At 34.3% G+C, this 22,004-nt stretch overlaps 1 protein-coding gene across 4 annotated transcripts; it reads right to left on the reverse strand.

Annotated features, from left to right (window-relative positions):
* Window positions 1–10,210: 10,210 nt before the first annotated feature.
* On the reverse strand, window positions 10,211–14,574 carry LOC111920081 (uncharacterized). 4 transcript variants are annotated; one of them, XM_042899310.2, is made up of 17 exons: window positions 14,504–14,574; window positions 14,299–14,406; window positions 13,893–13,929; window positions 13,443–13,582; window positions 13,273–13,344; window positions 13,025–13,097; window positions 12,906–12,943; window positions 12,667–12,780; window positions 12,446–12,565; window positions 12,186–12,335; window positions 12,031–12,108; window positions 11,779–11,931; window positions 11,582–11,686; window positions 11,417–11,485; window positions 11,255–11,317; window positions 11,056–11,168; window positions 10,211–10,944 (listed from the first exon to the last, which is right to left on the reverse strand). In XM_042899310.2, exons 3-17 carry the CDS (start codon window positions 13,927–13,929, stop codon window positions 10,479–10,481), a joined length of 1,791 nt encoding a protein of 596 aa, XP_042755244.1. In that variant the 5' UTR covers window positions 14,299–14,406; window positions 14,504–14,574; the 3' UTR covers window positions 10,211–10,478. The 4 variants fall into 4 exon arrangements, with proteins under 4 accessions (XP_042755244.1, XP_042755246.1, XP_042755245.1 ...); XM_042899312.2 differs by lacking the exon at window positions 14,504–14,574 and having other exon boundaries at window positions 10,211–10,938; window positions 14,299–14,497; XM_042899311.2 differs by lacking the exon at window positions 14,504–14,574 and having other exon boundaries at window positions 10,211–10,941; window positions 14,299–14,497.
* Window positions 14,575–22,004: the final 7,430 nt, after the last annotated feature.

Here is a 22,004-nt window from a genome sequence, read left to right on the forward strand (position 1 = left end):
AACCAATACCCCATTCACATCATCATTCCCATTGTCTACCACCACAATATTAAACTAGACCTGCAAATCAGAGATAAAACACCCACAAGTTCATATTTCTTCAACTGGGTTTACAACATTTTTGTCTCCTTCAAGTGTGAGTTTTTTCAGTTTCGTGTGTGTATTGAACTTAGATCTCAAAACATCGATTGTGTATGGAGATCTGCTTCGATTTATGTTGTTCCTCTCCCCTTTCTTCTTGAGTGAAGATGGAGCCCTAATTGTGTGTATTACCGATGATGAACAACATTGACAGAAGCCCTTACACAGGTCTGGATTTGCAACTGGAGAATAGGAACAGAGGTGAGTTTGGGTTTGAAATTGGTTGAAATGTGTTTGATTTTTGTGGATTCCGATATGGTATTCTCCCTTCACCAGGGAAGAAGAAGCGATGACCCAGCCCTCCATCATCGATGAGCACACAAAAAATCAAGAATCTGCAACATGCTTTGATCAATTCTTCTTCCTAGTGCCATTAACAGATTAATTATCAATGGAATCGCATCTCACTGATGGAGAATTGATTTGTTCCACATGGCTACATCTCCGACTCTATGCACCATCATACCCACTACTGATGGAGGCTCCATTAAAGGTGGATGCTTGGTCTCGATGGAGATAGTGATTCCGATCTGGTAGGGGGATGAACTTGGATTTGTACCCTTCAAAATCAAGCCTCCAAATCATCATCAAATCTATCAGAAAAGGAGGCTTCTAGTCTATAGTTTGTGTATGTTTGTTAGATTAGGATAAAGAACGAGAGATGGTTCCAGTTGATGGTGGTCATTCCAAATGAGAGACAAACTGGAACACTAGTCGAGAGAGAGAGAGAGAGAGAGAGAGAGAGAGAGAGAGAGAGATTTTGTATTTATTTATTAATTATAAAATAGATAAAAAAAAAAAAGAAAAATAAATGAAAAATAAATTATTTAAGGGTATTTTAGTCTTTTCAATTTGGGGAGGGACCTTTTCCACATACAAACTACCTCAAAAGGACCACCAATCCAAAAAAGTCATGGTTTGGACTAAAACCCCAAAAAAATGCATACCACAGGGACCATTTTTGCAGTTTTGTCTATATATATATATATATATATATATATATATATATATATATATATATATATATATATATATATATATATATATATATATATACAATAATATTAAGGACTAAATGTGTATAAAGTGAGAAATATATTATCCTATTAAACCATTTTTACCGGGTAACTTGCAGTAGCCGGTCATAAGGATTGAATGTATACGGTTTAACAAATTGAAGGGGTAAATATGGACGAAAAAAAAACTCCAAATGTGTAGAAATCGAAAAATATATTACTCTTTTAATCATTATCCCTTTTTATAAAAATTATAACGTTTACTTAATAAGAAAATTAATTAATCATATTTCGGTAATTCTATTTTGTACGATCCGAACGCTACTAAACCAAAAATCGAATTGGAAATTTGGTTTTGTCTGAATTTGATCTCGGTATGATTTTTGATTTCTTTTGTTTCAAACCAACTAATACACTAGATCAGATTATGTTTGTATTCAAGTATACTTGTATGCCAATTATAATTTATACAGTTGTTGAGTAAAATCTGAATTTACAGCTTGTAATGCAATAGTAAAATCTCAATAAACCACTCGTAATGCATAGAATACAAGCAACAAAGTTTTTAATTTTTAACTACACACTCATTATTTAACCACAAACGAAAATGCCGCCCACAAAGTATCTCAACCGCGTCAAACCACCAACATCCACCGTTAACAACGAGAAATTGCCAAAATTAATGGTTACTTCACCTCCACCGAACACCGCCACCACTGTGTGCCCAACCTCCGTTCATCTCGATTTTATTAATAATTAATAAATCTTTAAAATTAATCAATCAATTAACCATACAAATCCCAAATCAAATCAAAATCAACATATCAAAAACTTCAAGCGGATAAAAACTAAAGATTTCAAAATACTAGAAGGTCGCATTCATACTCTAATTAAATGCCAAATAAAATTTAAAAAAAAAAAAAGATAAAAGAAATTAGAGGTCTCTTTTGATTATATCGCTGATCCAAATTAAAAAAAATAATAATATATTTTTAGTTATTACTAATTACTGCTGTACAAGGGAGGAGGAAGAGGAGCCGTAAAAATCGACTAGTTTTTGTAAAATTGAGACTTGCGTGCGTAGAAGGAGAATGTAATCGGCCGTTTCTTGAAACAACTGATCGGCTGATGATGCGGTGGCAGTAGCGGCGGTTGTGGAAGCGGCTCTGTCGTTTTCCTGAGCGGGTATGAGGTTCTTCAGAGCCTCAAGCTTGTCGGAAACAGAAGATGTCCTCGTTATTGTTGATTTATTATGATGTGGTCTAGATCTTCTTCTGTAGTTTGTGGTCGTCGATCCTTTTCTCGCCGGAAAATTCTTTAATCTCCTCGGCGTGGACCCCATAACCAAGAGCTTCAAAGATAGGAAGGAGAGAGTGGAGGATTATGCGTTTCCGTTTTGAGTGGGGTGATTCATATAACGGAAGAGCCATGGGCGTTATGGGGTTTAAGTAATTGGATCTTTTTCCTTTGCCTCCGGTTTTCTCCATTATTTACGAATTTGCCATTCTTCATTTTATATCTTATAACAAAACCTAAAATGCAATATATTAACGTTTTTGTTACTTTTTATTTATTAAACGTGTTATTACCTGTTATTACGCAGAAAACGACAAACGTATGTTATCTCACTTGACTTTGAAAGATTTGTAGCGGGAAGAAAATGGCACCCATCTCCTACAAAGCCTGCTCATCTGCAAATTGGCACATGTGAAAGCATCACATAGGGTCCTTCTCATCCTCAATTTACCAAAATACCCCTCTTCCTATTTTTTTCCATATAATATCTGTCTAAATTTACTATATTTATATAAAAACATATGAAAACAGAACTCGAAACTTCTTCAATGTTACCCTTACATAATCGAAAACGACATTTCATGTTGCCATTGATAGCTAGGCATTTCGACTCTTAGCTTTCCACGTGAATCGGTGTCGAACCTTATTTAATATAACGAAAAGGACTGCACATGGGTAAAACCGTCCAACAAATTAGGTAACAGCTAATCGTTTTTTTTGTCCCTAGCTACTATTATTGATTTATTGAGAGCTAGCGACATTTCATAAAAATTTCAAATCATGATAAATTGTCCGAATTTAAGAAAAAAAAAGGTTATAGAATTGGAAAATAGAGAGGGGTAAATTAGGAAAAAAGAATGTGTGGGGCCTAGTTGTGAAATAGAGGGAGCGTGGCCTCCCTAAAGGGAGCATGTGAAAGGGGGATGGGCCAGCAGGGTGAAAGGGGTGCGTAGTGCGCAAAGCGGCGCATGCACATGGAGGAGCACATGCAGAAGAGAGTTGTACGTTGGAGAGAGCATGTGAGGGACAGTGAAGCAGCATGACTTGTACCGCATGTTCTGCACATTCCCTGCAGCTTCTGCTCCGATGGCAGCCAGCCACCACGCCATTGCTACCTCATTTGTACACCTTTCCATGCACTATGTACAACTTCCACAAACCTTATCTTATCCTTAACTATCTGTCAAGTTTTATTTCATGTTTCAGGTTTAGTTTTTGTAGATTTTATGAAAAATGGTTGGTTTTGATGTGAAATATTATTTGTTTCAAACAAAATTGAGTAAATTCAGTATAATATGAATAATAGGTAAATCGTGTACGGAAATTTACTTTTAAGAATATATACATATACTAATAGTTTTGTATTTAGTTGGATATTTTTAGATTTGGAAAAAGACTTTTATGAAATTAAATAAACAAGTTGACTAGACTATTCAAACTTTGAGGTGGCATGAGATGATGAAACGTGGCAGATAAAGCACGTGATTATATACGGAGCAATTAATAAACTTTGATAAGAGCAACGTTTGTTTTATCTTCTTATATCTACTTTTACTCCAACGCCTCACTTGAATAACTTAATGATATAATATATCATAAACAATTGTATATTTGGTATGATTCGTCTAGAATATTATTTTACTTTTTCGTACACATTTGATCTTTTATTAAAAAGAGGTTTTGTTTGTATTATTCCACAATATTCCAAATGAAGTCACAATATATGTTAATCGATCATCAACAACTTCTAATAATGTACTTATGCATGTTAATTCACGAATACAAAAAGGGATAAAACATACATCTAATGGTCTCGTGTCACATATGTCTGAGAATTTGAACTCTCACCTATTTAGGAGGTGATATCTTTCCAACCCACCTACTAATGGCCATTTGGTGTTAAAGAATAGGCTTTTTACTTTTGTGAAGAAAAAACATGAACGATATCTTATCACTAAATATTGATATTTTTTTATAATAAGTAAAAGAATCCATCAAAGGTAATGATCTAACAATCCTTATAATTTAATCATCAAAAATTGCTAAAATTCATGATCATGATTGAAATGAGCCAGTAAAATTGAACATAAGCCGACAATTGAAAGTAGAAATAATAAAGGCAATTTGGAAGATGTAGAGTAAAAATTAGTGGGGTAATCAAGGGATCGAAAATGTAAAGTGATAGAAAAGGGAGGACCATATCGGGTCACTTTTGGGGTGAGATTTGTGTCCGGTGTAGGCGGGAGTCCATGTGCCAGACGGAGTTCACTTTATTCCCTTTGTTTCCCGGTCGGTTGAGCCCACTACCATGAGGCCCGCTTTCAGTTTCACTCACTCAGACACACTTGTATCTTCTGCATACATGTTTGTACCTGCTTTTGGACTCTTCTTCCTCCTCTACTTCCTTTTATGAAATTTAATGACGATGCCGGAAAATGATTTTTGTTTTTTATAGAATCTAAGACCACTTCAGTTTTAAACTGATCCCCACTTTGAATGGGAAAGTAATTAAGCTTAAAATATATATAAAAAAAAGGAGTTTGAGTCACATTGATATTGAGGTTTTTTTCGTTTGTATGTAGATGTTAAATATTGTATTATCTAATTTGTTAGAAAAACGGAGAGAATATAGGATATGAAAATAATCAAATCCTGGATATGGTACTAGATCGTGTCTATTCACTGTCCATATCATTATGCTTAAGTTCGACCTTACAATCGTCTTGATATCACGAATCTTGTAATATGATAATCCAAATGTGTGGTGAGTTGTGTGTGATATTCAATCGGTCATGAATCAGAGAATGAATGATCATATTTTGACTATTTGTCATGAAATACATCATTGTAGGCTATCTGAATAACATGTTGATGTACGAGATGTCTTAGGAGCACCCAGCCAAAAGCCAACAAACAGTGGCGGAAGAGGACTGGGGGAGGCCATGGCTTAATAGTTGTCTTGTCTTAATTGTTTGATGTATTATAACTTTGAACCATATTAAATTATATGGTTTTGTTTTGTTTTAGAATTTAGGTTTAAGCCCCTAGTTGTAATGGTTGTGTTCTGCCCCTGCCAACAAAATCAAAATAGTTCTCGAGTAATGTCGACTAGAGCTTGGTATTTAGCTTAAGTACTCAAACGGGTTGTTAGAGATTGTTTCTTACTCCTACGCCCACAACAAAAATAGTAACATGTAGTTAGGTAATATGCATCTATAGTCACCACTCACTCTGCATTAGAAAAGACTAATAGAATTAGAGATGTCAAAAAGTTTTGTGGGTCGTCGATCCCATAGGGGATATGCGTTTAAAAAATTAGGGGTTCTCCATTTTAATTTTGGGGCAGGTATGGAGAGTCCCATCCTGAAATCCCCAATGGAGCGTTAAGATATATATATATATATATATATATATATATATATATATATATATATATATATATATATATATATATATATATATATATATATATATATATATATATATATATATATATTCATGTTTTTAAGTTGATAATATAATGTTTACAAGATGTCATAACATTTATTTTTTTAATATGTAAACTTCTTTTATAAATAATTATTTTTTACCTAAAGAATAACATCTTTTAAGCAAAAAAAAAAAAAAAAATGATTTTTTTAAACCGAAACAAAACATCAACCCAAAAATTATTTTTACGGTTTCAAATTAGACCTTACTGTTATATTAAAAATGAATGACATGTAATTGTCAATGAAACTTGATATGAGTTTTATCAACTCTTCATTTCTTTTGTAGTTGTAATGTTAGAGGTGTTTGTCACACATAAATAAATATATATGAGACAATTTTAAATGATAATAGTGTTTGCTATTGTGATTGTTTATGAGGTTTAATGCACAAGTCATGGATACAATACTGAACGTAGTGTGTAAGGTCTTGGGAAGAGTTTGTGGAATGAGTTTATGGGGTAAGTAACAGAAACTCAAACACATTTAACTAACAAAGACCAATTTTCACGAATACAAAACTAGGTCAAGTCTACGGTGCCCAAAAACATAATTTTAAGTGATGGTGCTAGTACATCAAGTAGTATCATACAACTTTTTATAACCTAAGTTAACAAATTTAGTAAACCATTACATACCACATCCTCTATTACCGAATTAGGATACTATATTTATGTTTATGGTATATATTGACGAAAGTGTAAATCTTTATATTTCGGCATGGTGGAGTGAAAAAGACCAACTATTTCCGATTGTGTTTGTCATTGCTCTAATTTAGTTGTCATAAAAAACAAAACTAACAACGCTATCTATGTAGAGCTGGAGGCTTCCATATTTCCAAATGTTATTGCGATGAAACAAAACATATACATCATGTGTTGGCTTGAGGGTCCTGAGAACATAGAATAAGACACAGGAAGAAGAAGCAGCACATGGCTTATTAATACTCTAAGATCCCACGGCCAAGAAAGACAATTTAGAGGATGATGATGCTTTTATTTATTTTTTTATAAATATTTTATACAAAGATGCGTCTTAAAAATGTGTAAGACGGAGACGATTATATAAAAGAGTACATATAAAAAGAAATATATAAGACGAAGACGAATATGACTTAAAATATATAAGAAGAAAAGATTTTTAAAGAACACAAATTTTTGATTTTGGGAAAATTTTAGTGCTTATATAAAAATATTGAGTTCCAGGATTTTCTTCCTTGTATTAATATTAAGTATTTATATAACTATTTTATTGTAGTAAAAGAATTGTCAAGAATTTAGTTTTTAATAATTGTCTTAGAAAAAAAATAGATAAATTTACAAACTTGTTGTAAGATTTATAAAAATAAACCAAATACCCAAATAACTACAATTTATGCATAGACCCCTATGACAATATCAAAAGTATTGACGTTCGTTTTGTGTCATTTTCGTAGTCAGTTTCGTATTGTCTAAGGTGTTGTTTTTTTTGGAAGCCAAAATTCATAAAATATGTGGACCAACTATGCAATCCTCTGCAACAGAAGAGGTGGACCAAACGGCTGCAACCTATAATAAGAAACTTGTTAGTTTTGTAACATTTGCAGACTGCTACAATAAACTGAAATTTAAATAAACTTATTTTACAAACTAAAAATAGTTCTCAACGCCCAAATTTTAATTATTTTAGTCTTAAAATATTGAAATAATACTAAAAAGAACATATAAAAAAACAAAAATATAAAATTTCTTAAAAAAATGTTAAAGAACCTATCAGCTTTTTTCTAGAAAAAAAACTAATTTTAAAGAACATAAAAAATTTAAGATAATTTATTAAAAAAATTAACATAAAAAACAATAGAAAATATTGTAAACAATGTCTAGAAAATTTCGTAAAAAAATTACACATGTTAAAAAAGATGGAGTCGAAACCGAAAATATTACTAAAAAACGGTAAAAAAATTTAAACAAATCTAAGTTTTAAAACAAAAAGTCAAATTTTTTTAAAAAAAATATCAAGTTATAAAAAATTGTGGAAACAATAAAAAGAAATTGTATCAGATCCGTAAATCATAGTTTAAAAAAACAAAGTTTAAAAAAAATCAAACTATACCAAAATTCTAAAAAAATCACTTGCAAAAAAAATGAAAGTTGAAAAAATTTGAGGAGGCGGGTCAAGTGTTGTATTGTGCAGAACACATACAGATGTTTTGTAATCTAAAGTCTTCCAAAAAACAAACTATTGGAAAATGGCAAAAGTTGCACGTGTATTGCATCATTACTAAAAAAAAACAAACAATCTCTAAAAATTCGTGAAAAACTTCATGTGAAATATAATATAAAAGACCACAATTTTTTATATATAAAATCCTTAATTCTCATATTTAACTTCATTTAAAAAAATCAAACTTAAAATCATCTAAAGCTATTCTCAAGCAATTTAATAAGAAGCTATTCTCAAACACATGTGGGTTCAAAGTTGAGAATGAATAATATCAGGAAACAAATAAAACAAATAATTAAAAAATACTATATTTTCTATCGGAAATATAGTGTTTTACATGGGGTGCAAACGAGTCGAGCAGAGCTCGAGCCTGGACAGGCTCGGCTCGGGCTCGTTTAAGTTATATAAGGCTCGAGCTCGAGCTTGGCTCGATTCGAGCTTCCTTATATTGAGCTCGGCTTGAGCTCGTAAAGAATTATACAAGCTCGGATCGGGCTCGGGCTCGGGCTTGACTCGTTTTTTATCTGACGTGTTTAAATAAGCTTAAGCTCGGATCGAGCTCATTAAGAAGCTCGCTTACTAATACCCTAAATCCATAACTCCCCTAATATTTTTTATTTTAATATATATAAATAATATTAAACTATATTATATAAAGGCTCGTCTAGGCTCGCGAGCCTAATCAAGCTTAATGACATAGACATGAGCTCGAGTTCGTTTAATAAACGAGCTTAATATTAAGCTCGAGCTCAGCTCGGGCTCGTTTAAAATCGATTTCGAGTCGAGCTTTTAACGATCCGATCTCGAGTAGCTCGCGAGTAGTTTGGCTCGTTTGCACCCCTAGTTTTACATATTGACTTGTGAGAAAAATACCAAACAATAGAACGTTTCCCTAATAGTGTTTGCGCAATTTTCTATCGAAATTTGATTTATGATTGAAGATGAAAACAATTTATTGATTCTTCCACGATACATCCCAGTCAAAAAGGAATCATCCATTTTAACTAGGTAATTCTTTTTGTTAACTAGGCAATTCTTTTTTTTTTTTTTCAGTCTCAACATTACACAATCTAGTCTTTGTGTCAAGTATGTTTATAGAAAGAAATACCGTCTCTAAAGCCTCAAGTCTATTTATAAATTCATTATTTAAGTTGTTATTTTTCTCTAAATATTTGTCTAAAATTAATAAATTATCTTTTATCCCAAAACATCAAATGATCGGTTTGAAAAAAGATCGAATAGAAACAGACCGGCCCAAAAAGAATCGGACCATTTTGAACAATTTGTTTTCAAGTCGAGAAACCGTTAAACAATACCTGATTAAGGCCTGTTTAGAAGACAGGTTACACTAGGCTCAGTAATGGATGTCGGCGCTGGCCCATGACTAGTTAAGAACCAGTGAAATTCATGGTCGTGCTATTCTAGAGTTCACAAAAACCAACATCAATTAGATGTCGATACTGTACAAAATAAATATGACATCTTGATTAGGGCTGAAAACGAGCTGAACGTTCAGCAAAACGTTCGTGAACTGTTCGGTGGGAAGTTCGTTTATGTTCATTTATTTAATAAATGAACGAACATGAACAATAGTCTAGTACGTTCATTTATGTTCGTGAACGTTCGTTTATGATGTTCGTTTACGTTCGTTTATGTTCGTTCGTTTAAGTTTATTTATATTCATTTTTTTATTATATTATATGTTCGTTTATGTTCATATATGTTCAATTGTGTTTTTTTTTATCTTTGTTAGTTTATGTTCGTTTAGCATGTTCACGAACATAAACGAACGAACATGAACAAAGTAATTTGTTAAACAAACGAACATGAACAAGAAAATCTTGTTCATTTATCCGTTCTTGTTCGTTTGTTCTTCGGCTAACTTAAATGAACGAACATGAACAAGACCTTGTTCGTGTTCATTTGGTTCGTTTACAGCCCTAATCTTGATATATATATATATATATATATATATATATATATATATATATATATATATATATATATATATATATATATATATATATATATATATAGGTACTTATTCATTCTCATAAGTCCGTAACATTATCTTTTCCGCAAAGAATTATGATTTATCATTAAACAAAAACATTCAAATTACAATGTTACAGCTAATCTTACTCATAGACATTAATTAGGTAATAAACCAATATTCATGCATTCCCCCCATTTTTATGACCGATCCCTTTGATAACATTAACAAGACAAGTCGCAAGAATGATGAACAAGATCCATTAATTAATGTACATTGCATTGCTTAATTCTGCTGTAAAATCTAACAGACCATAAACAACCATCAATTGACATCTCCCCATCAATACGGGCTGTCATAACGACGGGCCAAACTTTCCGGAACAATCGGCTCACCCGTAAACGGGTCAAACTTATACGGTTGACCCGTAAACGGGTCAAATCTCATTTGTGGTCTACTTCCTGGCCTATCATTAATTTGAGGATCCGGGCTCGGGCCACTTTTTGAAAAAGATAAAGTCGGGATAGGACCCGGTATTCTGCTGTATGGATCTTGTGAAGGTTTTGCAAAAGATGGGCCCGGGATTTGGTGGGATTGGACCGGGCTCATTTCCTCCATGTTTCCATAAGCTGTTGGAATATGTGAGTTTACTAAATATTTACCATAAGAAGAAGAAGAAGAAGAACCAGGCAATTCATGCAACTGTATAGGACTTCTGTCTTCTGTTTTTACCATACCCGGTCGACTCGGTAGACGATAATCTGAATATAATGTAGAATAACGGGATGTATAACTGTCACCCCTGCTGCTGCATTGTACACGAAACTTTTTTTAACCCATAATAGCAATGTACTTTATAAACTTTATTATTCATCTGATAATTTTATTTATATATATTTATAATTATAATAAAACAAACCTTGGGTCAACATAGGGAAGAGAGTCAACAGATGGAAGGTGGGCCCTTACTGGTTCTCTTAATCTTGATAAACTTGAAGGTTGTTGATTGGCTCCAAATTTGTCCACCTGGTACTGTTTATATAATTATAAAATAAAAAAATTATGTTTATCGGGTCATAAACTAATAATAGTTTAAACTGGAAAAACTAATAACATACCCTAGAAATTAGGGCTGCAAGATAGCCTCCTTTGTCATGTTTCTCTGCTCCTGATAACATGAACTGTAGAGAAATGTGTAACATGATCAATTTATGAAGGACTGAAAGTGAAACCTTTTTTTTTTGTGTGTGTGTAGATACAGAATTAAAGATATACTTAACCTGATCAAGAACTGATATGGCCATGGATTCAGGTAATTCTGCTAGATTAGATAGGGATTCAACTTCGATCTGGTTAAGGACAAATTAAAAAAAGAAAAAGGTCAGCTTTCTGACCATATTTAATAAGTAAAATAGAAAATTTAAAATAAAAAATACGGAACGTACATCGAATCGAGTGGCAATACCGAGGCGTAAAATTCGAAGTAACCGCTCTCTGACAGCTACTGGTAACAAAAGAACAGCAGCTTCATGGGGATCGACAACAGCTTCCTAAATAAATGATTGGAAAGATATATAGAAATTACAACAAAAAATAAAAATGAATATTTTAAAAAATAAAAGACATCAAAATTAAAATAAACCTTTTGAAGTGTCTCTTCATGACCATCAAATGAATTCAAGTATGGGTCGTGATTTTGTGGTCTGGGTTTATTTAAATTATCACGAGGCTGAGTGTTTTGAAAATCTTCATGAACCCTTTTTCTTTTTTTGTCCATAGGTCTTGCAACTTCAACCTAGTACACAGGCGTTAATGATTAAATAAATTTCAGATTTATTTTTTTATGTTCTGGATAATATAAAATTAAAAAAAGTAAAGAGTAAATTTATGGTACCTGAATTTTAATTGATGGCCCACCTTTTGGTCCTGGAACTATTTTTTCATTTAGTCCCTCTATGGCATTATCAAGGTGCTACATGTGGAAACAAAATTTAGAAATTAAAATATTTAATCTACATACTAAAAAAGAAAAAATTACACACGACTTACTGATCTTTGAGAAAAATGAACAAATCCAACTGAAGAATCTCCCTTGCTGGACACCACCACTTTTTCTACCTTCCCAAAAGGCATGAAGAGTTTCTTTAAGTAGCCTTCATCGATAGTTGAGGGTAGTTTTCTAACAAATGCTATTTTTATCTGGAAATAAAAAAAAAAAAAAAAAAAAAAAAAAAAAAAAAAAAATCATTTAACAACAGATAATTCAGAATAATCATGAATTTTAAATTACTGTGATTATCAATGAACACCTTAGCAAGTTCATCCGGATCTACTTCAGGATCCTCTTCAACCCATTGAACAGATGGATGTAAAGTACCACCAAGAACAAAATCTGGCTTTGATCCAGCCCTAAACGCACGTGCTGCAGTCTGAGAATTTTTTTTTTTTAAAAGAGTAGAAATATAAAAACAATATAATAAAGTGAGTAAAATAAAATGGTTGATATTTTTGTAAAAAAAAAATGACTTACAGCATGAGATGAGAACTTCACGAAAGCAAAACCACGATTTTTAAATTTTTTACTCGTTGCCTCACTACCACTTTGGGGCATTGCAAGATCAATTGAAACAACATCTGGAAAAACCTATACACCATAAAGAACAGTTATATATAGTTAGTGCATAATGAAAAACAAATATATATATATATATATATATATATATATATATATATATATATATATATATATATATATATATATAAGTTTACCTGGCGTACAACTTTATTAAAATCATCAGCACTCCACCCTAAATGAAGAAAATAACTAAGATAAAGGGAACTGAAAGACTGAGATTGTAATGAAGAGGTTATCAAAAGTTAAAACAAACCTTTGTTAAGGTTTCCTAAAAATAATGTATCCTGTGCAGCTGATGGAAGAACACCAATCTTTTTACCTTCTAGCTGGAACATAAAGGCCAAAAAAGTAAACTTTACAAAATTCTAAATTATTTTCAGTTTACATAATCAAACTTGAGGAAGTATATATATTATCTATGGGATTGCATTACACTAACAACAATTTGGTTGAGTTCTATGTGCATGAAAAATATAAAAATAAGAAGAATATTTTTTGTACCATAGATCCAGATAACTCCTTCAGAGCTTTGTCAGCAGCTTCTTTTGTTGCAAAGCGTACAAAGCCGAATCCCTATATATTTGTGCATATAAAGAGATGTGTGAGTTTTAAAAGAGAGAAACAGATAATGAGTAATGAGAAATAATAATAATAATATCGAAATGGAAGACCTTTAGGATGCCATTTTGATCCTTTATCAAGCGCATGTCTGTAATTTCTCCACAAGCAGCAAATACCTTTCGAACCTTGTCTTCATTCAGAGAACGAGCTAAACCCCCAACAAATACCTCCACACCTCTGCTTCCATGCTCTGAAAAAACAAAAAGAAAGAACCCAACACATGATTGAAAGGGATGCATATAAAGTCTTTAAAAATATATAAATTAGAAGATGAATTCCCTATCTCAAGAACTAATAATGTTCCTCTATTCCAAAAAAGCTACATTTTCATCTTCTTACAAATGTAATTTGCTTAAATAGTGCAAGTATAATAATAATGATGAGGATCCAAGCCTTGTGTACTAGAAGAACAATGAACTTGTGGTTTCGAATTCTACCTTATAGTTAGAATTTAGGACAATAAACTTAGCTAATGGAGGATTAGACAAAGTGGAACTTACGATAATCAGTGGAATTCTGATCCAGTGAGTAGCTCATCTGCAATCAATAACACATCCAATCTAGTAAGCTTCTTTCCAAGTTTGCATATTGCAAAATCACGTAAAACCTATCGAAGAAAATCAAGACAGACTTCTTTCCAACTGACTTGAGTTGGTCAGTTGGAAACTGAACTCCAATTTGATACTCGTATTGCGCCACTTTTTTGGAACTTGTGACAATTTATTTGTGCTGAAAGTGCATCATGTTCATAATTGAATTTCGTGCAATCAAGTATGGGAAATCGAAGTTTACACTACACGTCTACAAATTTATCCAGGAACATTTTGATAATCAAAACTGATCATGTTCCCTGGTGTAACAAGGATGCCAAAAGAAAAACATTACCATGTTTCTCCGATTGATTACCTGAAAATGCTCCCCCAATCTTCGGAGAAAGATGTCCGTTGAGGCCTAACCCTGGTGATTCCGCCGCAGAAACTTGACTTGTTTTACGGGAAGGGAAAGGAAAGAATCCTGATACGAGGAGTGAACTCTTGAGATTTAGGAAAAAGAGTTGTACGATGATGTATCTAACTATCTATGGTTATGGTTAGGGTTCTTGTTTCCGTACCTTCTCTCCTGTTTAGTATTTACTCCGTGTTTTTATCTTTTTGGGTCTCTCTCCCCGATTACCAAAATTTGGCCTAAAGAGTATGGCAATCACATTGTTTTAATGTGTTATCTTTAGACTAAATTGTCGAAATAGTCATTGTGGTTTAGGTAAAATTGGCGTGTTTACTTTCTAACCTTTTTTTTTTTTTTTTTTACGTTCGTAACATACCGTAACATCTCCAAATTCACGGTCAGAAAAAAACTGGTTTAATTTATGTTTTTTAAAATAATTTTTAGAATAATTCTTTGATTAAAAGAATTGCGGAATTTGTTCCCAAAACGAAATATGATAAAATAAGATTTACCATAGCATTTCTTAAAAAATGTATTTGCATTATATAACAAAACTCGGGTTGTCATGTTCCGATATAGACCAAAAGCATAAACGGCACATTATAAGTCTTATAACAGTTATATACACTACAGGCCTATAATCAAAAATATTTTGATAAGTCATCCAACTTATGATCTGGCACCACTACCAGCAATACAAAGAAAATTGAGTGGGTCAGGCTTGGAAGTTTGGTGAGCATATAGGGTTTTCAACCCACAATAAATATTTATGTTAATTTCATCAACCATCAATAACCCAATTACTCATTCCAGTTATCCTCACTTTACGTCCCTAAAACAACTATCACAAGGGACCTAGCCTAAGGATTTTCGTCGGGGCGACAACACTTGCTTCGGGGGTTCCTCAGCAATATATGTCAAACATGGCAACAATGTGGGGAATGGAGTACAACAATTGAACACCCAAGTTTAATAACACCTACAGGTGGCGAGCCTGCCAGCGTTCCACTAGACTATTTATAAAAGTCTATGGTCGTCATCTAAACTCCACTAGATGACTGAATCAGCAACAACATCGATGCCTCTCATCATTTTATTAGTCACACATCAAGTATCTACTCATGTTTCACCCAACATATTTGTAGATAAAATACATATACAACTTAAAACTTGTATAAAACATTCATTCAACACTTATCTTAAATAAACAAATAATGTATATACACATAGCATGTATTTTATAGAGAATACTTCGTATTTAGCTGTTAGAAGAAAATGAATATACACTCAAACAAAACATATATTTAATACATTCAAACAATACTTGTATTAAAATCGTGTTTATGAAAGGGACTATGCACTCACTTGATAAGACGATTGTCGGGCAGAACTTCGGCTCGGAAACTCTTTTCTTCTCGGGATCTTCGGAGCGTCGGGACTTGCTTCGGGTGTCGGGATGATACCGGGGCTTCGGGGTGCTTCAAGAAGGCTAGAGAGGGTATAAAGAGTGAGAGAATGGGGAAATAGCAACCACGGCCGGCTGCCCTTCGATTTCTATTTATAGAGCTGAAATTTGACATTCAAGTCGTGAGCCACAAGTGTTCACGTCGTAGAATATGTTAAACTAAGAACATCGATAAAAAGAACGCCCAAATCTGACTTCGTATGAGGAAGTTATGATTTTTCTAAGATTTAGCATAGCAGTGCACAGCCCGAAATCTGAATTTTAGATCGGTCGATTTTTAGCCAACGAGGTCTAATGAGAGTTGAAGATCTCATTAATAGGAACTCAACGGTAAAAAGACAGACAAAAACGGAACTCGTATGCGAAAGTTATGGACGAAGCTTAGTCTCTACTTTTCGAGCGCGGCGAATTCGATACAGTTTTGTAAATCCGAGATAGAATGAGAATTAGCTAACGAGGTCTAAATGAAAGTTGAAGATCTCATTAATAGGAACTCAACGGTAAAAAGACAGACAAAAACGGAGCTCGTATGCAAAAGTTACGAACGAAGCTTAGAGACTACTTTACTATAAAACTCCTATAAATACAAGGGTGAACTCCTCATATTTTCTTCACACCATAAGCCTCTCTTTCTCTCTCTAACTTCTCTCTAGCCTCCCTAAACCCCTCCCAAGTCTAGGGAACCTCCCTATCACGAGAAGAAAGCCCCGGAGCGCCCGACGGCTCCGAGAAGAAAAGCTTTCGGCTCGGAAACGCTGCTCCAGCGAAGTCCGGTTTTTAATAAAAACCCATTGTAAGTGAGTTACGCCTATACTATATTTAATATAGCTTTTATTTAATTATAGTAACATTATTAGGACATTAAAATAATTATTTGGGCTATTATTATGAGTTATATTGAGTGTTATTTAACGCTTATATAATAGTAATAATAGCTAGACTATTAATTAGTCGCGATTAACGTTAAAACTAAACTCTAGTGGTATTAATACAAGGTTTGGTCAAGGAAAAATTGTTTTAAGAAGTAACGAAGAGCTATCCGAGTGCCGAGTCACCACCTTACCAGGTGAGTGCATAGTTACTTTCAACTTACACATAGATATGAAGTATTTTATATAAATTACGTGCTATGTGTGCATATTATCTTAATACTTGCTATCTATGCTGGATGAACATTGTTATACATGTTTTCAATGATTTAAACTGTATATGTATTTTATATCTACGAAAATGTTGGGGTAAAACATGGGTAGATGTAATAGCTGATGTGTGATAAAATGATGAGAGGCCTCGATGTTGATGTTGTTGTTTCTGTCATCTAGCGGAGTATGGATGACGACCACGGACTCTTCTAGACAGTCCAGTGGAACACTAGCAGGCTCGCAACCTGTAGGTGTTTGTGAACGATGTGTTCACCGGTGTACTCCATCCCCCACATGGTTGCCTTTAGGACATTTATTGCTGAGGAATCCCCTTAGCAGTAGTGTCCGTCCCGATGATGATCCTTAGGCTAGGTCCCTTATGATAGGTGTTTAGGGACGTAAAGTGAGGATAACGGGAACGGGTAATCGGGTTATTGTTGATCGATGAAATTAATAAACTTATTTATTGTGGGTTGAGAACCCTATGTGCTCACCAGGCTCCCAAGTCTGACCCACTCAGTTTCTTGTATTACAGGTAGTGGCGCATGAGCATAGGTGTGGTGTTTTGGACGAGGGATTACGGATATAGGCCTGTAGATATGAAATAATGTAGTAAGGCTTATATTGTACTGTTTATGCTTTTGATCTGTACGAACATGACATCCCGAGTCTTTTAATGAAATACATTTCTATGGAAATGTTTTTGATAAATCTTTATCATATTTTTGTTTTGGGACAAATTCCGCAACACTTTCATTTAAAATGTAACTCTGATTTTTATAAAGCATAAACAAAATCGGTCTTTTCTGGCCGTGATTTTGGGGATGTCACACACGTCGTGAACACTATGTTCACGTCGTGAACTCTGACACAGGCCTCGAAGTTTGTGTTCTGAACTTCAGAAAATCATATCTCTCGCATACGAGCTCCGTTTTCGATGTTCTTTATATCCATGTGTAGGTGAGATTATGCTCTACAACTCTCATTTAGACTCCGTCGGCTAATTTTGACTTTATTTTTATTATATTATTTTTAGTAGGCCGGGACGGGAAAACTCCGTTAGGAATTCATAACTTCTTCATCTGACGTCCGTTTTCGTCTGTCTTTTTACCGTTGCATTACTATCGACAAGATCTTCGATTCTCATTTTGATTATTTCGGCTAGAAATCACTCGATTTCATATTCAAACTTTGGGTAGCATACTGCTAAGTTGAAACTTCGAAAAATCATAACTTCATCATACGAAGTCAGATTTGGATGTTCTTTTTATTTATGCTCTCGGTTTAACGTATTCTATGACTTTCGTTTAGATCACTAAGACTAACTATCACTTTATCATAAATTCACTATTTACGCCACGCAGTGTTGTATCGGTTCTGTCGCGAAACTTCGACAGGTCATAACTTTTTCATTATAACTCGGATTTTGGCATTCTTTATATATCTAGAACCCTTGTCACGACCACTACAACTTCCTTCATAGATATTGTGTTTATCTAATATTTACTTTAACGCTTATTTTATCCTTAATTCAATTAAGTCACAATAATTAAGCATAAAACACATAATACTCAAATAATACATTTATATTATTTCAAAACGAGTTACAACGGTTAAATAGACTATTACATCAATATTAATGTCTAGCCTAGAAACACGGGCGTTACACATACTCAAGGTTTCATTTTATTACGCGCCTCACCCCTATTGACGTTTTATGTCACTCATTTATGTTAAATGTATCACGTGTCTGGCACGCTAAGGATATATTCGTCCTTTTACATATGGCACCTAAATGGATATGCCAAATGTTTCTTATATCTTCTCAGCCATCGTTCTCATTTGCGTCAAAAATATATGTACTCTCAACTAGATCATGTAGAAAACCTAATCTACTCAACTTCAATCAACATTTTGCAAAGGCAACACTGGTGGGGTGGAGGATTTGAGCAGACATGGCGGAAATAGACGTTGGACGAGTTTACAGTAAGTATTTTTGTGTTTAATACTCTCATCTAAAGTACAAACTTTCAAAACCTAAGCTTCAATCTCCTTCTTCACAGGTGGTAATCCGTCAATATTCTCGATTAAACTGTTTTATAATGGAGTTTTTACAAACTTTCCTGGAAGGAGATACATAAAGGGAAAAAGAAAAGTATGTTGATTTAGTGGACATTGGTGAGTTCTCGGTCCATAATATTGACGAAATTATGGACATCCTTGGTTGCGTGGAGGAAGGTAAGCTGCTCTATTATCACTTTAAATAACCATTATCAAATTTGGACATTGGTTTGTTTTGGCTTGTGATAGTGATATTAACCACTTGAGGACATATGTGGAGAAACATAAACTTATTGAAGTTTATATAAACCATGGTAAGACAATGTTGAAGACATATTTAATGTCCCCTAACCCTAGTAAAGTTAGGATCGAGGATATTATTAACCCCCTGCATGTTCTAAAAGGATTTTCTTAGAATGGAATAAATCAAAAAATAGGGGATTGTAGTGGTTCTACAATACCAGAAGTTGATCAATTTAGAAAACTCCCCAAATAAGCCTCAATTTGAAACACAAGGTTTTGACCAAGAATTTGATCATTGTGAAAACCCCCCAAATTACTTTACTGTATTTGTACAGGATGATGTCAATCAAATCGAGGACATTGAAGTGCATGGTGATGATTTGATTGATAGTGACTATAGTGACTTCCTATTAGATGAGGATAACATCATTGATAAATTTGACATAGATATGAAAGATTTTTTCTTAAACATTGACCAAAATGTGGAATGGATGGGTGACAATGGACGATCAAGTGTGAATGTAGAAGATGGTAAGGAAGATGAAGAAATTGAAGGGCTTAACAATGACAATACTGATGAGGGGGGAATAAAAGTAGAAGAAAGTCAATTAAAGCAATACGAAAGGCACAAGAAAATAGTGAAGCGCGTGTTACTGATCCATTTTATATGTATCAGACTTTTGGTTCGTCTGAAGAGTTGGAAAAATAGAATAAAACAACATGCTTTTGAGACTAGAATAGAGACTGAGATAATTAAAAATGACAAAAATAACGTAAGGGCCTTTTGTAAAGGTGGTATACCATACCTTATTTGTAACGCCCGCAGATCCGGGTTAGTCAATTAGAGGCAATAGGGGTCGAAAATGACTTTTCGACAAAAGATTATTTAGAACAAATAATCTTAACCAAGTTGTAGAATATGTATCAAGGTTTCCGTACATATAAAGAACACCGAAATCCGAGTTATAACGAAGAAGTTATGACCCGTTGAAGTTTCGCGACGGAACCGACACGATACCGGGAAGCGTAAATAGTGAATTTACGATAGAGCGAGATTTAGCCTTAGCGATCTAAACAAAAGTCGTAGAATATGTTAAACTAAGAACATCGATAAAAAGAACGCCCAAATCTGACTTCGTATGAAGAAGTTATGATTTTTCGAAGTTTCGGATTAACAGTGTACAACCCGAAATTCGAATATTAGATCGAGCGATTTTTAGCCGACTCGACCTGAACGAGAATCGAAGATCTCGTTAAGAGTAGCGTAACGAGAAAAAGATGGGCGAAAACGGATGTCGGATGAAGAAGTTATGAGGATTTAACGGGCCAATCCTGTCCCGGCCCGTTAATAATATAAATTTTAAAATCAAGCCAAAATTAGCTGACGGAGTCTAAACGAAAGTTGTAGAGTACGTTCCCACCTTCGCGTGGATATAAATAACGTCAAAAACGGAGTTCGTATGAGAAAGTTACGAATTTTTAAAGTTGAAGCATGAATCTACAAAGTCTGTTGCGAGGTTGATGACGTGGCTGCATCTGGGCCGCCCATCGCTGATGAAGGAACGCGCTTCGGATCTTGACACGTCTCCCTTCGCATACGCCCCGTGTCCGAGTTCAGTACGCCCCGCGTACCCTCGCCTTATCTCTTCCGATGTTGCGAGCCAGCTGGTGCGAAGCTGGCACTCTTATCCGATGGCTACGCCCCGCGTAGGTCCGAGGTACGCCCAGCGTACCGAGGCCTCGCAGGGCTATAAAAAGGGGGCTGATGATCCTTCATTTTTCGCACATTTTTCACTTCTCTCTCTAATTACTTTCTCTCTCTAAGGTCCCAAACCACTCCTAAGCCCTAGGTAAAACCCTTAGCACCCTAGGGAAGCCCCGAGGCTCCCGGAGTCCCGAGAAAAAGGAGTTTTTCGGTTTCGAAACGCTGCTCCAATTAAGTTCCGGTTTTCGATAAAATTCGCTGTTTTATCGAAGGAATATCATTTTGAGAGCATCGAAGCGCTGTCCGAGTACTGAGTCACCACCTACTCAGGTGAGTGCATAGTCCCTTTCATCTTACACATAGATATGAAGTATTTTATATAAACTACGTGCTATGTGTGCATATTATCTGAATACTTGCTGTCTATGTTGGATGAATGTTTTATACATGTTTTACAGGATTTAAACTGTATACGTATTTTATATATACGAATATGTTGGGTATGAGATGGGTAGATGAATGATGAGAGATAGAAGATGATGTGAGTATACATTGGCAGCTATAGACTTAGTGCCTATGGGACAAACACCGGTAGCTATGGACTTAGTACCTGTTAGACGTTGTTAGCTATGGATTTAGTACCTGTTGGGAATTGGTAGCTATGGACTTAGTACCTATTAGTTAGACGCTGGTAGCTATGGATTTAGTACCTGTTGGGAATTGGTAGCTATGGACTTAGTACCTATTAGATAAACACTAGTAGCTATGGATTTAGTACCCGATGAATAGACTACAGCAACTATGGAATTAGTGCTTTACGAATGAACATCGGCAACTATGGGTTTAGTGCCAGTCCTATAACCCTGGAAGTAAGGGACTTCGGAATAAACGAATGCAGGGTAGACGACTCTTAGGTTAAATCCTAAAGAGTAAAGAAGATAACGGGGATGGGTAATGGGGTTAATTGTTTGATGATTGAACATAACAATTATATTATTGTGGGTTGAAAACCCTATGTACTCACCAGGTTTCCCAACCTGACCCACTTAGT

The sequence above is a fragment of the Lactuca sativa genome, chromosome 2 (genome assembly GCF_002870075.4).
Source record: "Lactuca sativa cultivar Salinas chromosome 2, Lsat_Salinas_v11, whole genome shotgun sequence".
Lineage (NCBI taxonomy): Eukaryota > Viridiplantae > Streptophyta > Magnoliopsida > Asterales > Asteraceae > Lactuca > Lactuca sativa.

Coding starts and splice junctions, on each gene's coding strand:
- LOC111920081 (XM_042899310.2), bottom strand. CDS start 13,929: ATGAGCTACTCACTGGATCAGAATTCCACTGATTATC. Junction 12,336..12,445: donor ATCCGGATGAACTTGCTAAG/GTGTTCATTGAT, acceptor TTTTATTTCCAG/ATAAAAATAGCATTTGTTAG. Junction 11,932..12,030: donor GGCCATCAATTAAAATTCAG/GTACCATAAATT, acceptor CCTGTGTACTAG/GTTGAAGTTGCAAGACCTAT.